The sequence below is a fragment of the Pteropus medius genome, unplaced genomic scaffold (assembly GCF_902729225.1).
Source record: "Pteropus medius unplaced genomic scaffold, Ma_sr-lr_union100, whole genome shotgun sequence".
Lineage (NCBI taxonomy): Eukaryota > Metazoa > Chordata > Mammalia > Chiroptera > Pteropodidae > Pteropus > Pteropus medius.
In genome coordinates this window covers 3,688,012-3,706,181 of record NW_024352783.1, presented here as the reverse complement: position 1 = coordinate 3,706,181, position 18,170 = coordinate 3,688,012, and the positions used below count along the sequence as shown (strand labels likewise).

General features: G+C 38.7%; 1 protein-coding gene and 1 pseudogene across 3 annotated transcripts in view; both read right to left on the bottom strand.

Moving 5' to 3' along the window:
* Positions 1–18,170, bottom strand: part of DNAH9 (dynein axonemal heavy chain 9) — a 310,371-nt gene that overhangs the window by 248,029 nt on the left and 44,172 nt on the right. For all 3 annotated transcript variants that reach the window (XM_039847368.1, XM_039847369.1, XM_039847370.1), the window contains 3 exons: positions 15,555–15,690; positions 9,049–9,245; positions 8,529–8,953 (listed from right to left, as the gene is read on the bottom strand). In XM_039847368.1, the coding sequence (XP_039703302.1) occupies positions 8,529–8,953; positions 9,049–9,245; positions 15,555–15,690 (758 nt within the window). The remainder of the gene's footprint in view (positions 1–8,528; positions 8,954–9,048; positions 9,246–15,554; positions 15,691–18,170) is intronic.
* On the bottom strand, positions 16,011–16,129 carry LOC120590023 (uncharacterized; annotated as a pseudogene).

The following is an 18,170-nucleotide window of genomic DNA, read 5'->3' as shown; positions in this document are numbered from 1 at the left end:
TAAACAAGCAGCGTCTGGCCTCAGCGTGCCCCATACTTCTTGCTGAACATCCCTAAACCCAGCACTAGCAGCAGCTGGCCTTGTTTGTGTCTTGGCCTCTTGAAGCAAATCCAAGCCTAATGCAGGTCATGGCCATCTGCAGATTGCTTGGTGGCTCAAGCCACATGGCTCTGAGCAGGGCACAGGCTGTGGCTGACCTTGGTCTACAGTGAGGCCCCACCTGGAGATCCAGGCCTGCATGACCAGTAGCTGCCTTTGGTCTGAGCCAGAGTATCACCAGGGCCATATATGAAGATAACACACCCAAATGGTAGACTATGCAGGCACCAGAGTCCTGCTAAAGTGAATCCTACTCCATACAGCTCCTCCACTATAGTCATGGCTATTCCTTACAACCAATCAAACTGAGGGCCAATCCCTCCCATTGACAAGCAAAAAGCAATGTAGGCTCAACTATGACAAGCAAGGATACACCCAACCCATACAAGGGACACACCTGAAGCACCTGGCTCAGGTGGTTAGGGAAGACTGTACCACTAGGCCCATAGGATACCTACTACATAAGGGTACTCTACTAAGACTGGGAGACATAGCAGCCCTACCTAATACATAGAAATAAACACAGGGAGTTAGCCAAATTAGAAGATATAAAAACATGTCCCAAATGAAAGAACAGAACAAATCTCCAGAAAAAGAACTAAAGAAAATGGACACAAGCAATCTACCAGATGAGGAGTTTGAAACACTAGTTATAAGGATGTTCAACGAACTTAGGGGAAGAGTAGATGAACTCAGTGAGAACTTCAACAAAGAGATAGAAAACATAAAGATGGAGACAGAAAACAAAAAAGAACCAGTCAGAAATGAAGACTACAGTAACTGAAATGAAGAATACCTGAGGAGGAATTAACAATAGATTAGAGGAAGCTGAGGTCTGAATCAGCGATTTAGAAGATAAAGTAGTAGAAAACACCCAATCAGAACACCAAGAAAAATGAACCTCCCAAAATGAGGATATTTCAAGGGCCTCTGGGACAACATTAAGCATACTAACATTTGCATCATAGGGGTACCAGAAGGAGAAGAGAGAGGGCAAGGAATCGAAAACCTATTTGAAGAAATAATGACGGAAAACTTCCCTAACCTAGTGAAGGAAATAGACATACAAGCTCAGGAAATGCAGAGTCGCAAACAAGATGAACCCAGAGGCCCATGCCAAGGCACATCATAATCAAAAAGCCAAAGGTTAAGGACAAAGAGAGAATCTTAAAAGCAGCAAGAGAAAAACAGTCACCTACAAGGAAGTTCCCATAAGACTGTCAGCTGATATCTCAACAGAAACTTTGCAGGCCAGAAGGGATTTGCAGAAAATATTCAAAGTGATTAAAAACAAGAACCTACAACCAAGATTACTCTACCCAGCAAACCTGTCATTTAGAATCAAAGGACAGATAAAGAGCTTCTCAGACAAGAAAAAGCTAAAGGAGTTCATTATTAGCAAGCAGGTATTATAAGAAATGTTGGAGGGACTTCTTTAAGAAGAAAAAAATATATAAAGAATATGAATAACTAAATAGCAGTAACTACATATCTATCAACAATTATTTTAAATGTAAATAGATTAAATAAATGCTCCAATTAAAAGAAAACGTAGCTGAATGAATAAGAAAACAAAACCCTTACATATGCTGCCTACAAGAGACTTCAGATCGAAAGACACACACAGACTAAAGGTAAAGGGATAGAAAAAGATATTTCATGAAAATGGAAATAAACAAAAAAGCTGGGGTAGCAATAACATACCAGACAAAATAGACTTTAAGACGAAGCTTATAACAAGAGACAAAGAAGGACTCAGTAATTCCACTTCTAGGTATTCATCTGAAGACACCTAAAACACTAATTTGAAAAGACAGCATTCATATGTTCACAGAAGCATTATCTGCAATAACCAAAATATAGAAGTGATTTAAGTGTCAAACAATAGATGAATGAATAAAAAAGAAGTGGTACATATATACAATAGAACATTACTCAAGTATAAAAAAGAATGAAATCTTGCCATCTGCAACAGTATGGATGGACCTAGGGTATTATACTGTTAAATAAGTCAGACAGAGAAAGACAAACATCATGATTTTATTTATATGTTGAATCTAAAAAAAAAAAACAAAATAATCAAACGAAACAGAAAAACTCATAGATACAGAGAACATTTTGATGCCAGATGGAAAAGGTGTTGAAGGGTGGATGAAAAAGAGGAAGGGATTAAGAAATACAAATGGGAAGTTATAAAAGTTATAGGGATATAAAGTACAGCATAAAGAATATAGTTAATAATATTGTAATAACTATATATGGTGTCAGACTTATCTGGGTGATCACTTTGTAAGTAATATGAATGTCTAATCATTATGTTGTACACCTGAATATTGTATGCCAACTAAGATAATATTGTATGCCAGCTGCAATTTAAAAAATTGTTTGAAAAATTATGTAAAATATTAAGGGCCAAGAATTGTTGAAGCATTCTTAATGAAAATGAATGAAGTGTAGTATTGCCCTGCCAGATATTAAAATTTATTACAGAGCTAGTCATGAGGACTGTGTCATATTAATGCATCAGCAGACAAGGGGATACTTAACGTGAAAGATAAAACTATAAAACTTTTAGGAGAAGATATAGGAGAGTATCTTTAGGATCTCAGGGAAATAAAGGATTTATTTAACAAGACATGAGGAGCTACATAAAGGGAAAGATGAACACATTTCGGCTACATTAAAATGAAGAACTACTCTTCAAAATATACTGTAAATGCAATGGAAAGACAAGCCACAAAATGAGAGTCTATATTTGCAATATATACAACTAGCAAAGGATTAGATATAGAATACTTAAGTTACTTCTAAATATCAAAAAGGAAAATATAAAGTCTAATAAAAATAGGCAAGAGCTGTGAATATAAAAGAAAGAATATAAGGACTCACCCAAAATATAAAAGATGGGCCACTTTATTCCTAATTAGCGTAATGCAAAATATTTACCATAATGAGATACCACTAAACTCCCACTATAATGGTTGGCATTAAACGGTCCATCGTCAAAGATGTGGGGCTACAGGAATTGTCACACCTGGCTGTTCTGCCTTGGAGACAGTTGGCATTATATGCATTCTATTTGACTCAGCAATGCTGCTCTTATGTATATACCTTAGAGGAAATTGTGCCCATGTACACCACAATACGTGTGTAACAGTATTCATAGCAATACTGTTGATACTAGCAACATCTTCTGAAAGAAACCACATGTTCATTAACCACAGATAAGTTGTGGTATATTCATGTGATGGAATACTCTACGGCAATGAAAATGAATGAACTACTGCTATACTCCAAACATAGATGGATCATAAACATAATGCTGAGTAAAAAATAGAACACAGAAAAATATACAATATGCAAAATTGTTTTATTTTCATAAAGTTTTAAAATACAAATTTATATATGTATTTGTGTATGAGTGTGTATCTATATGTATGATGTGTGTGTGGATATATAAGCACATATAAAGCCATGAGGAAATCATAAAAAAGATTATGTCACATTTAGGACAGAGGTAATGTCTGACGGGGAGTGAGAAGAATTTATTTGATCAGGGAAAAGAGTGCATACAGGAAATTTAAAATATAGCCAATATTCTTTTATTTAGCTGGATAATGCAAATACAAGTATTTGTTGTAATATTTTTCTCTAAATTGTATGTATGCTATATTTCATAATAAAACTTTTTATATGGAGAGAATGGAGGAAGAAGTAAAAGAATCAAGTATAAACACATCTCTTTAAGTTTTGCTGTGAAGGAGGCCACAAAAAAAAAATGGTGTAGCCAGAGGACTTGTGGGGCCATGTTTCTTTTTATTTTAAGATGGCAGATGTGATAATACATTTGCATGCTGTTGAGAATTGATAGGGAATATTTAAGGAGATAAGTCTTAAGTAGATGAGAAGAAAGAGGCTAGACTTAGAAAAGCAGGCATAGCTTATCCACTGAAACAGCTGAGGTAGTTGAATGTATGGCTTCAAATGGAAGTTGACTGGTAGATTTTTCCATGAAAATGTGAGTTCATTCTCTTGTGATTGCTTCTAATTTTTCAGTGAAATGAGAGCCGAGGTTATAAGGGCAGAGAGGATATATGAGGTTCAAGGAGAGAGAAGAAAAAAGAGTTTGGGAAGCATCTATGAAAATGCAAAGGACCTACTTGAATTTTATATTTATAAATGTAATATGAGATTGGTCAGAAGAATGGTTTGTTTTTCCTTCATCAAGGATGAATCACTCAGGTGCAGGTGTGGAGCACTGAGTTTAGATAGAGTCATGATTTTATAAGGTAGAAGTGGGAATGGTGAGCAAGAGTGATAAACACTGAGAAAGCATAGGGGCCAAAGGATGGGAAATCTGGAGAGATCTGAAGAATTTTGATGGCAGGATTGCCAAGAAAGTGACCTGGAAAGATACCAGGTGGTGGTTAGAGAATGGAATGCTTAAACCTGAGATTCTGAAGGGAGAACAATTACTTCCAAATCTTTCTCTCTGCCCTACCAAGAGTATAATTAGGAATTAGGTAGCAGAAGTATGGTGGAGAGAAGGGGCATTGGAAAGAGAGGTCAACAAAATGATTAATTGAAAGGTTGAATGAAGACTGCATGTGGCTGTTGGGTCACTAAGGATGATTAACAGCAGAAGGCTGGGAAAGGTAGACTGAGCCAGATGATAAGATCTTCAGTGATGGGGAAGAATGACTAAAAGCTTGGTAGGTGACTTCATAAAGACAAGTGGCAGTTGGTAGTGTCTAATAGAATTTGCTCCAGTGGAGCTGAGGATTTTGAAGAAAGAGTGTGGTGAGAAAGTCTGGAAGAAACACTGAAGAATAAGGATACCTTATCTACATCTAGGCCCAGTGGTAAGAGGGATACAGGAGAAAAATCAGCCCCTACTTGGAAGTACTACAAGGCAACCAGCGTCCTCAAAGAGAGGGCTGAGTTTCTGGAAGAGCAAAAAGAGGGTAAGAGAAGACATATAGTGGGCATTTGCTGATGAAAGACGCTGAGGTCTAGGGGAAGGGTACAGGAGAAGGCTTTGCAAAGGCAAGGGTTGGGGGTTGAGTCACATTAAGGCATAAAGAGCTAAATGGAGGTGAGAGTTTAGGTAATGTTATGGACTGAATGTTTGTGTCCCCTACAAATTCATATGCTGAAGCCCTACCCACCAATGTGATAATATTTGGAGATGGGGTCTTTGGGAGGTAATTATGATTAGATGAGGTCAAGAGGGTAGGATCTCATAAGGGGTTAGTGGCCTTATAAAAAGAGAAATAGATAGCTCTTTTTCTCTCTACCCACCTACCACTTCTCTCTCTGCACAGGCATTGAGGAAAGGCCATGTGAGGACACAATGAGAAGGCAGATATCTGCAAGCCAGGAAGATAGCTCTCACCAGGAATCATATTGCTGGCACATTGATCTTGGACTTCCTAGCTTCCAGAATTGTGAGAAATAACTTTCTGTTGTTTAGGCCACACAGAACATGTTATTTTATATATATATATATATATATATATATATATATATATATATATATATATATATATATATATATATATATATATATATATATATAACAGCTACTAGGATTCTATTACCATTTCAATGTATGTATGGGAGTAGAGGGGTTCCCCATACCACCAAGCAATTCTCTGACACCATGTGGATGTCCTACCACTTAATACAGTTCTGAAACTTTGTACCAGGAGATACCATCAGATTCTACAGGTTAAGGGCTCTGTCCTACCTGACTGCCCCATACCTGCCAGACAACAACTATAAATCCAGGTGGTCACTTCTGCCTCTGATGAACTCACTATAGATCAGAAGTTTCAGTGACCTCTTGCTTGTGTTCTATTAATTTGTTAGAGCAGCTCACAGAATTCAGGGAACCTGTTTACTGACTAGATTACTGTTTTATTATAGAAGATACAACTCAGGAATGGAAGAGATAGGCCAACATACAGGGGAAAAGTGTGGAGCTTCCATATCTTCTACAAGCCTACCACTCTCCCCAAATCTCTATATGTTAACCTACTTGGAAGCTTTCCAAACTCCATCCCTTTTGGTTTTTATGGAGGCTTGGTTACATAGGCATGATTGATTTAATCTCTGGCCATTGGCAATTGATTCAACCTCCAGCCGCTCTTTCTTCCCTAGAAGTCAGTGAGGTGGGGCTGAAAATTCCAACCTCTAATTACATGGTTGGTTCCCCTGGTAACCAGCACTCATCTTTAGGTGGGGTACAAGTCACCTCATTAGTATAACAAAATACATCTATATTACTCTCAACACTTAGGAATTTCAAAGGGTTTTAGGAGCTGTGCCAGAAGTGGGGACAAAGACCAAATATATATTTCCTATTATAAATCATGATATCACAGCAACCTACCCTGAAAAAGACAGATGACACAAAAAAGTTTGTGCTTCTCACAGTAAGTAAAGTACATAAGATATAAGGCAAGATGGGATTAATCCTGACATCTACTAAGGGAAAATGGAAATCACAGAATTACATAGCACATAATAAATGGTTTTTATTGTTCTTATATCTATTTTATCCAATTCTTGAACAATAACGCATTCTCCTAAAGTATAGCAAAATAGATAGTTTATGGAATCACTAACTAATAAAACTGGAAGGTAGGTACCTTAGAGAAATCCAGTCATACTGTCTCCTCTCAGAGATAGAAGATAGGGGTTCAAGAACAAGGACTAAGTTCTAACTGATCTATCATGTGTTTATCCTGTTAAGCCAACTATTAGATCCTGCGAAGCCTTTCCCAGTAGAGTTGCATGCCAGCTGCTATCACTATTCCCTGTATCAACCATGTGTTTTTGATGCTCTGACATTTGGATCCCTGCTGACCCTAGAGAAATTGCCCATTCCAGGGTTAGCCAATTCCTAGAGATAGTAAATGACTTGCTTTTGAGCATGCCTTTCATATACAAACCAATCAATCCAGAGTCTATATCCCCAACCACTTCCTTTAACTGGCTCTATACTCCATGCCACTGTCCACCTGCCCTAATCACCCTAAGGCCAGGTACCAGACAACTAAGAACATTCCCTATGCCCCAGTGCCTGTTGAAATTATTCAAACTAGCCAATGCTAAACTTGCTTATCCTGTCTCATCCATTCTTTTCCATGGACCCACAATAAAGGCTCTTCTTCATGTTTCCTCCTTGCTCCCTTTGCCTCCTGATGCCCCTGGTGCTTTCTGTGTGGCCCTGCATGGTATGGTGTGCCCCCTCTTCTCGGGATCTATGAATTCAACAAACTATCTTTTATTACTGGAATTCACGAATTGATCTGTTGGCCTTGCCAAACCTAAATAATAATGAAATCTAAATTTTGAGAAATGCTCCTATGCCCTTGGATCACCAGACCTACTGATGGAGAGGGACCACAGGGCAGCTGTCCCTTGAATGGTACTCTATTCAAGGCATCACTGTTACCTCCTCAACTTCTACCATTGCTTCCTTTCCCCTTCTTGCCTCCCTGAATGTGGAAAACTGGCTTCTTCTTCTTAAAGAACATCTGTGAATCCTTATTCTAAACATCCCATACTGCTTTCCTGTGGTTTTCTAGTGGTGGCCCATCACCCCTGCAAAATTTATCTGTAGATAGGCACATCCTTGACTTGGCTGTTTCCTTTCTAGATCATGAAGCAGGATGGCTGTAGCATTAAGCCAGACCAGCCCCAAACTCAGGGGAGGGATCACAGCTCCCCTGTAGCATCAGCTGACACACCAAAAGCTGATCACTGAATGGAGGGGGACTGTGCCACCCTACAGGATTCTGTGCGGAGGGAATAGAAGTTAAGATTCTGACTTTGATGGATCTGTAGGGATAAGGCTAAGGTGAAGTAACCAGGAGACTACCAACCAACTTGATTATTTATTTAGAAGATGAAGCTCTCACTTAGAAAGTCTAGTGCTAGGCTGAGTGGTCTAGGTCCATAGCAGAACAGACAGAATTTCAGATCCAATCTCTTGCAATGCTAGAGGGGCACGAGAGGCATCAGAAGTGTAGAGATTTAGTGACTTCCTCATTACACAGCTGGATAATCTGAGACAAGGAGTAGTAAAAATAAAATCTAAGAGGCCCATTAGACTCCTTCTACCTCTCAAGCTTAAAGAGATTTCAGAGTCAGAGTTGTGAAAGGAGATTGAATCTGCTATTATTGTATTGAACATTATTTACCACTTACTGAGTGCCTTTCACATAGTGGGCACCAAATGGAAAATAAAACAAAAAGAGGCCATGTCTTGTGAACAAAGGAAAGGGCAAGACTAAAGTTACTATTGGTGTCTAAAAGCCTAGAACTTCAATGAACCCATGGAGGAAAACATGAAGAAAATTAAAAACATGGAGTTCCTGACAGCCTGGGATGGCAGAAGAAAGCTGGAACAACAATATTACCTGTTAGTGACATAGTCAATAAGATGCTGTTTGAACATGAGGCTCCATCTTTTAATTATATTCAGCAAAGATGCTTTAAAGGGTCGTACATCAACCTTCATCCAGTTGTCAAACACCTTGATGGGCTCCAGCCTGCACACATCTTCATAGAGCTTTTCATAGGAGTCAATCTGTGCTTTAAATTGATGGAGGAGGGGAGGGTTCTCTGGGATGCTGTCTTCTGCATGAGCTTCGATCTCCTCAGGTGTGAGGACATGCCCATACAACAGAAACTGACCCAGAATCTCCTTCCGGTCCTCCACATAGAGGTAGGAGTATTGACTAAAGGTGTTTTGATAGAGGCAGCAGAGGGCCATCATGCTCTGGACTCTCTCCATGAGCACGTTCCGCATCTTTGCCAAATCAGCCATGCCCTCCATGTCAACCTGGGGGAGCAAGACAACAGCAGGCAGGTTATACGCCAACACTTTGCAAGAAGTCTCAGATATGTTGGAAGGCAGGGTGGTTGCAGATCCAGTACCTGATAGTGGGGAGAGCTGTTTTGTGGGGAAAGCCGTGGCACCAAAGATGATATTCGAAAAATGCTGGTGATAAGACCCTCAACAATGTCATAGAAGCCACCCCTCACTCCAGACTCTAGAGATGGAGAGAAAACTATTTCTGGGATTTCTAAGCTCATCTGTGCTTCGAATATCGGGGTGAGTCCTGCCTTACATTCTGAAAAACAAGGAGGAAAAAAAAATGGGTAAGATAGGCAAAGAGAAATCCCATTTTAAAAACACTCAGAGCATTGAGCATTTCTTTCCTTTAAATAAGCTGCTTGGGTATAGAAAATTAAAATGTAAAATTTGGTAAAACCCAGAATAGGTGAGAGTGACAGTCCTACAGTGTTTATCAACAGGGGAACCACTGACATTTTAAACTAGCCATTTTTTAAACAGGGCTGTCTTGGGCATTGCAGAACATTTACTTTTCTTGTATTCAGAGAGAACATCCCAGTGACTGATCAACGCAAGCCAGTCCCCTTCCACATCCCCAAATGTTTTCTGGGAGGCAATACGGCCTCTGGTTGTGAAGAGGTTGATTTTGCAAAGCCAATTTATTGGAAATAGCTGATTTCCTCCTAGGCACAAACCAGGCAATTCCATTGGCAGCCACTAGGGGGATGGGGGTAGGCTCACCCATGGTTGCAGAGGTGTGAAAAACAGAGAAGTTACAATCCTGACAGTCTGCTTTTTTTCTATAAAGACAGAATTTATTTTAATTCTGCAGTCCTATAGTGATACAAATTTTGAAAACGGTATAAATAACAAACCCATGATTACTTGGATTTACTTGACTTGATAAATATAAACCAAAATATAATATGGAGTAAGATGTTCCAAGTACAAAATAAATACTAAACTTTTATCAGTAACCACTTGCTTTCATATTTTTTTGATCGTAGAAATGCTTAGGGAATTGTTATGTGCTGAACAGTGAGAGTGGCAGAGACTACTCATTGAAATCCATTGACCCCCTCTCCCCTAGAAATAGAGTTATAACTAACTGCACATGTGGCATTTCCCAGCTTACAGTTAGGTATAGCAATGCCATTCCCTAACTAGTGGAATGTGGGAAGAAGTGATGGGTACCACATCTGGGCTGCAGCCTTTGAGACAGCAAGTAAGCCTCCTCTACTCTTCCCACAGGCTAGAGCCTGGATGTGGCAGTGACCCAGCTCAACCACAGAAAAGAAGACCAAGCCCTAGAGAGTGATATAATTACAGGGTGGAAGAAACTTTCTCATTAACCAGGAGCACTCACTTTTAGTATCTGGGGGATAGACTTCTCTGTCCTTTAAGCTGCATTATTGATAGGGTTTTTGTTACCATAGCTTAGCCATAGCTCTCTAACTAAAAACCCGTGAGACCCTCAAAGATGTGTAAGACTGTGATCTTGCCTTCAAAACTTCAGGAATTAAAAATTTGCATCATTGGACTCAGAAGTGTCCTCTCAAATACACTTTTAACTTAAAGGAAAGCAAGTTTACTAATATCATAGTAAGTATGCTACTATCGTACAACAGTTTTTTTAAAAAAAAACTTTCAGAGTATGGTTTGCATGTGTACTGATAATATATTCTGTATTCCTACATGCATTAGATACTTATAATTTGTATATTACATTGCATATAATTTAAAGGATTTAAAACCTTTTCAAGAATATTATGACTATATAATATTTTTTGCATTATTTTATTTTTTAAATATTTTTTTTATTTTCAATTACAATTGGTATACAATATTATATTAGTTTCAGGTGTACAATATAGTAATTAGACATTTACATAACTTACAGAGTTATCACTCTGATAAATCTAGTATCCATCAGACATCATACATAGTTATTACAATATTATTACAATATTAATGAATAACTATCAATTTGTACTTCTTAATCTCTTCCTCTTTCACCCAACCCCCAACTCCCCTCCCATCTGGCAACCATCAAAATGTTCTTGTATCTATGAGTTTGTTTCTCTTCATTTTTTTTATTTTAGTCTTTAGATTCTGCATATAAGTGAAATCATGGCATTTGTCTTTCTCTGACTTACTCCACTCAGCACGATACCTTCTAGGTCCATCCATGTTATTGCAGATGGCAAGGTTCTATTTTTTTTATGGCTGAGTAATATTCCATTGTATATACATATAACACCTTTTCTTTATCCATTCATCCATTTATGGATACCCAGGTTGCCTCCATATCTTGGTTATTGTAAAAATCATGAAATGAACATATGGATTCACATGTCTCTTCAAAGTAGTGTTTGAGTTTTGAGTTTCTTCAGATAAATACCCAAAAGTAGGATTATGGGGGACTTCTTTGTATCTTGTTATAGCCTTTGTTTTAAAATCTATTTTGTCTGGTATAAATATTGCTACCCCAGCTTTTCTTGTTTAATTCATTTCCATTTTCATGAAATATCTTTTTCCATTTCTTTACTTTCAGTCTGTGTGTCTTTTGATCTGAGTCTCTTATAGGCAGCATACATAAGGTTTTTGTTTCTTATCTATTCCACTTCACTATCTTTTGATTGGAGCATTTAAAACATTTACATTTAAAGTAATTGTTGATAATTATATAGTTACTGCTATTTCATTATTCATATTTTTTATCTTTTTTCTTTATTTCTTCTTCTTCTTAAAGAAATCCCTCCAACATTTCTTGTAATACTGGCTTAGTGGTAATGAACTCCTTTAGCTTTTTCTTGTCTGAGAAGCTCTTTACCTGTCCTTTGATTCTAAATGATTGGGTATTTTTCTGCTACCTATCTTCTAAATTGCTGATTTGATCCTCTGCTTCTTCCAATCTACTGTCGATTCTCTCTAATGTATTCTTCATTTCGTTTATTGTATTCTTCATTATGACTGACTCTTTTATGTTTTCTGTCTTCATCTTTATGTTTGCTACCTCTTTGTTAAAGTTCTCACTGAGTTCATGTACTCTTCCCCTAAGTTCATTGAGCATCCTTATAACCAGTGTTTTGAACTCTGCTTCTGGTAGATTGATTGTGTCCATTTTGTTTCGTTCATTTTCTGGAGCTTTGTTCTGTTCTTTCATTTGAGACCTGTTTCTTTGTCTCTCCATTTTGGCTGCATACCTGTATTTGTTACTATGTATTAGGTAGTGCTCCTAAGTCTCCTGGTCTTAGTAGAATGGCCTTATGTAGTAAGTGTCCTGTGGGGCCCATTGGTGCAGTCTTCCCTGGTCACCTGAGCCAGATGCTTCAGATGTGTCCTTTCTATGGGTTGTGTGTGCCCTCCTTTTGTAGTTGAGCCTTCATTGCTTTTTGCATGATGATTGGATGAATTAACCCTTGGGCTAATTGGCTGTGAGGACTGGCTAGTAAGCAAGTCTTCCAGAGCAGGATTCACTTTAGTAGGGCTCTGGTCCCTGCCAAGTTTGCCCTTTGGGTGTGTCCTCCTGGGATGCAGCCTCTGGTGGTGCTCTGGCTCCAGTTGAAGCTGGCCACTAGGTGTGCCAGGCCAAGGGCTTCCTGGGAGGTGCCCCACAGTAGGCCAAGTTCAGCTGCAGCCTGTGGCCTGCCCAGAGCCACCTGGCTAGAGTCATCAAGTAATCCACAGATGGCTACCATCCGTGCTGGTCTTAGCAGTGCCTAGAGAAGCCAAGCCATGAACTGAGGCCTGCCGCTAGTGCCAGGCTTGGGAATGCTCAGCAAGAGGTATGAGGCATGCTGAGGACAGATACTTCTTGTTTGGGTTTTGTGAACCTTTGAGAAATTTTAGAAATTCTGCAGCATGAACCAAGACAGGCCATTTGGATGGGAAAAAACACTGGAAGAAGTTTAAGCGGGCCTGCAAGTTGGGAGGGGTGGAGTCTCATGGAACCACCTGGGCAGGGTGACCTGCATTAACTAGGTTGATGGAGCTTAGCTATGGTGGCTGCCTGGGTCTGCAAACCAGAAGGGGGAAGGGCTTGACAAAAGAACAATGGATTCTGCCAGCACCTCTGTCTGAGAGAAAGCTGTCCCTCTAGCCCTCACCCTGAAGCCAGATAACTCAGTTCCTCTCTGTATGTCTCTGGTACTTCTCAAGAAGCTGCCCTAGTGCTGGAGCTCAGAATGAGTGAATCCATCAGTGAGTAAGTCGACGTGCAGGGTCTTTAAGAGGAATGTCTACAACTCCTGCAGCCCTCCATCTCATTCAACCCCAATCTCCACTAGTTTTTACAGCCAGACGTTGTGGAGACTTCTCTTCCTAGCACTGGAACCCTGGAGCCCAGTGTGAGGCCAGGGTTCCTCACTCCTCCAGGGGGATATCTGCTCCTCTAGGCAGATGTCTGCAGCCAAAATAACGCTCCCAATTCTCAACCACCCCACCAGCCCATTCTGCATCTCTGCTCCTCCTACCAGTATAGAGTTAGCCATTTATGTATGTCCCCAGTCATAGAACTTCTTTTCAGCCAGAACTCAGGCAACTGACTCCTCATGATGGTTGTTCTGTAGTTTAGTTGTAATTTTACAACTATATGAGATTTTTGCCCTATATGCTGTCATGAGAAACTAATCCTTATGTTAGATGCAATGCCAACATAATTTCCATACAAAACAGATGGTCTTGATGGTTCCACAACATTGGTATGAGTAAATCACTTTATTCAATAAGAAGGGGGAGAGCATTTCTAGATAGATTGGGTAGAATTTAACTTAGGTGGGATTTAGAGCCTGAGAGGTAAACGAGAGGCCAAACCAAGCCATGGGAATGATATTAGCTTGACCAAATAAGAGAAAGCGGAAATGGTAAGGTGGACCAGGGAGATAAAATTGTCCATCTGGGCAACTGCAAAGGGTCATAGTAATTTTCTTCTTCTTAGAGGTTATTCTTTTCAGGCTCCTTCACCTTTATCAGTGCCTTTTAAATTTTATCTAGCTCCTCAGTTCAGGCAGCTGCAAAATCTAGCTCCTGGCCATTTTATGTTGTGAAGAAAATGTATTCTACTTCCCTCCCATTTCCACAGAGGGAAGAGAACTTTGACAACCTTGGAGAGACACCACCATCTCCTCTCTCTATCCTCTTGTTCTCACTCTTTCCTTCTCACAAGAGGAGGTCAACTGACACATCAGACAGTCCAGATCAGGAGAGCTAGTGATTGGTCAAAGGTGAGCCATTACATTTGGTGACCATCTCTCTCACACTTCCTGCAGTCAAATGTGGCTGAGGCATCTTCCTAGATCTTTTAGAGGGGTGTGGGGCCAGGAACCCCAAACCTCCAAAATCAGAAAAGGTTTGGTTAGTTCACTAAGGTGAGCACTGTTGGTGCTGGTCCCTAGGAACCAGTTCACCAGTCTAAGGCCTAGGTTCAATTGCTCACTGGTTACTTGCCTGCAGACTCTAGAAGGTGATCTTCTCCTTGCTAACTATGCTGAAGCCCATTTCCTGCTACTGCACTTCACTGATTTGGAGCACCCCTGCACCCTGCAACAAACACCTTGCCTCTGACCTCAGCCACTCCACCTTCAAAGACGATGGGGGTTTGCCCATCTGAGCTACACCCAGCACTGGGCCTCACCCCTCTCTAATCTCAGCCTGAGGTCTGCATGTGCCCTTTCGTGTGGGTAGGAGATCTGGGCACTGATCTTGGACTACCTATTTTAACTCTGTATTTGATTTCTCTTCTTGGGTTGGAGTCAACATCTTAAAGTCTCATCTCACCTTTATCCTCTGGCTTCAAAATATTCACTTCTGCCTTTCCATTTTGACTAATTCTTCAATATGACCCTTGCTGCACTCACGACCTACCAGAATGTGAAAGGTTAAATTCAACTTTATTCCTGAACTTTTTTGTCCTTTCCATCCATGTCACTTATTACTTACTAGCCAACGTTAGCTCTAACTATAATATCTTCAACTTTGTATACCTTAACCTAGTATATCTACCATACATTCAAAGCCTTTAGCTATCTTTTTAACAGCTTCAAAGAATGCCCACTACCTTATTAACATTCCTTTTCCTTTTGAAAGCTACCTCTGGCTTCTGGTCATTTTTCCACACAGAAAACCTTCCACTTAACCTAGCTACTACAACTCCACTGTGTTCTCAAAAAGCTACAGAGATAGAGTACATTAAGCTTGAAGGCACAGAATGCCTTCCTCCCATTGCCACAAGTGAAGTCCAGATGAAGCTGACATTACTAACTGTGCTTCTCACTATTCTAACTCAGTCATTCCTCTCTACTGAAGCTTGATTTCCATTGAATTAGTTTTTATGTTTTTGCTTTTGCTATGACCTTCACTACCATAGAGGCTGGATTATATCTGAGTTTCGAAAGGAAGGAGGTCTTTTCTCTTTGAACAATTTAGAAATTCAATACCTTTGCTACTTTACTGTGTATCATTCACAAAATGTCCACAATCTTTTTGGGGAAAATCATAGACACTCAATCGTACTTTGCTGTAACTCAACAGATGGTATTACTGTTATTGTTCCAGTAATAACCTATATCCATAAGCTAGTAAATACCGGTATTTTCCAGAAGGTATTTGAGGGAGCATTCAATGGCAAGAAAGAATCCATCCAGCAACATATCATCAATATAGTTTACATAAGTCTTCCAGATATTGGAGGTTGGGTCCACTGAAAAAAGATGCAGGTTATCCTAAAAAATAAAAAAAAAGGAGAGATGTAAATGATGTTTAATAATATGGAAGGACTGGTCTAATCATCATTAGTGGGAATCTAAACAACGCATGGAGGAAAAAATAGCATGATATACACACTATTACATGTGAATCAAATTCATTCTGTCTAATGGTTATAACCATTGATTGAAAGGAACATAAAGTTAATCCATTAAATGATATGGGGGTCTCATCCTCTCTCTCTCTCTTTATCTTTCTCCTCTCCCCTGATAGTATGGCAAGTACAGATATCCCATTCACTTTTCACCATTTTCATTATTAAGCTTTTATTTTTTAATGCCTACAGCATCTAGTATTCCAAGGTGGTCTCCCATCCAAGTACTAACCAGGCCCAACCCTGCTTAGCTTCCGAGGTCAGACAAGATCGGACTCGTTCAGGGTGGCATGGTCATAGACCATTATTAAGCTTTTTTACAGCAACTTTTCATTTATCTTATATATTCAAAGAAAATAGTAACTACTTTGCAGAAGTAAATTTTCTAGGTGACTCACATTGACCACTTTATAAACATTTCCATATTGTAAATCTCCCTGGTCAAAAAAAAAAAAAAAAAATCTCATGATCTTGCCTTTGAGTGACAAAACTCTGTGATTAGTTCAAGAGACATACTGAAACCAGAACAACCACTCCAAATATAATACACCAAGTTAAATCTGGAATGACAATTGAGAAATGAAATACTCGAAAATGGAATACTAAAAACATACAATTAATAACAAGAAAGTGGGAAAGTAGAGCAGAGAAACAAAAAAAGAGATAAAGCAAATAGAAAAGAAATAACAAAATGGTAGAGCTAAATCCATCCATTACCAACAATTACATTAAATGTAATAGTTTAAACATTCCAATTAAGAGGCAGAGTTGTTAGACTTAAGAAAAGTAAGTTTCTATTATATGCTGTCTATAAGAGAAAAATTTGAATCCAAAGGAACACATAAGTTGAATATAAAGGGTGGAAAAAGACACTGAAAAAAGTAGGAATAGTGAGTCTAGAAGGAAAGACTACAGTATTAACGGAAAAAAAAAAAAGACTTCAGGGCAAAGGAGTATTATTAGAAATAGAAAGGAAATTTCATAATGACGAAACAGTCAATTCATCAGGAAGTAAATGTGTTTGCACCTACTAATAGAGGTTTAAACACTTGATGAAAAATATAACAGAACTAAAGAATTAAACAGACAAATCTAAAATCATAGGTGGAGATTTAACACTCTACCTTTAGTAATTGATGGAACAAATAGACAAAAATCAGAAAGCATAAAGAAGATATGACCAATATTATCAACTACTTTGGACTAATTGATAATTATTGAACACTATACCCAACAATGGAAGAATAAACATATTTTCAAGTGCACAAGGAACATTCAATAAGACAGGCAATATGTAGGTCATGGAAAAAGTCTCAGTGAATTCCAACTGATTGAAATCTTAGAGTATTTTCTCTGAACCACAGTGGAATTAAATTAGATATCAATTTCATTAAGATATCCAGAGAAGCTCCAAATATGTGAAAATTAAACAATACACTTCTAAATGAGCACTGAGTTGAAGAAATCACAAGAAAAAAATTAAAACTAAATGATAATGAAAATGAGGCAGATAAATTTTGTGGAATGCAAGTAAAGCACTGCTAAGAGGGAAATTTATGTTAGAAATAAATAAAACCTTAAAATAATACCCTAAGTTTCTACCCTTATAGGCCAGAAAAAATAAGCAAGCTAACCTCAAATTAACTAAAATAAAAAAAAAATTAAAAACAAAAATCGATGAACTAGAAAACAAAGAAAATTAACAAAGTCAAAAGTACATCATTGTACTTCAAACCATAGATAACCCCCAAATAGCAGCTGTAATTCATTACTGACTTTGTGCATGAGATCAGCCTGTCAGAACTGCTCCATGGCTACTTCAGCAGGGTTGGAGCTGGTGGCCATTTATAGCTCTTTTCCATTTTTCAGTCTTTGATGATGAGACCTGAGGTTGCCCTGATCATAATGCTGGGCAGAGCTTTACTGCCTTCAGTATAGCACTCTGCATTTTTTCTTCTCCTTATCAAATTCAGTTAGGGATCGCATGGTAATTTTTTATCCCTTCAGGTTCTATAGAGCCAGTTACAAAGATGATGCTGGAGATCCACACTAGGATGTGTGGGTAAGTTGGGAGGGGGGAGTTAGTACAGTAAATAATTTAGGATTCTGTCTTTGACTTCTCCTTCTGTCCCCTTGGTGTTTAGTGTGGGACTTAAGTCATGTGATGACTAAGTAGTGTCACCATTAAGATAGTACTAATTTTGACACACTGATACCAGAATGTGACTTTTCACTACCCCTATTAGCTTTAGTTCTTGTATTATCAGTATAAACTTCTATCCCTGACTGCAGAAGACACAGCATCTATTAATTGTTCTAATTTCCAGATCACTTCTGGCACCA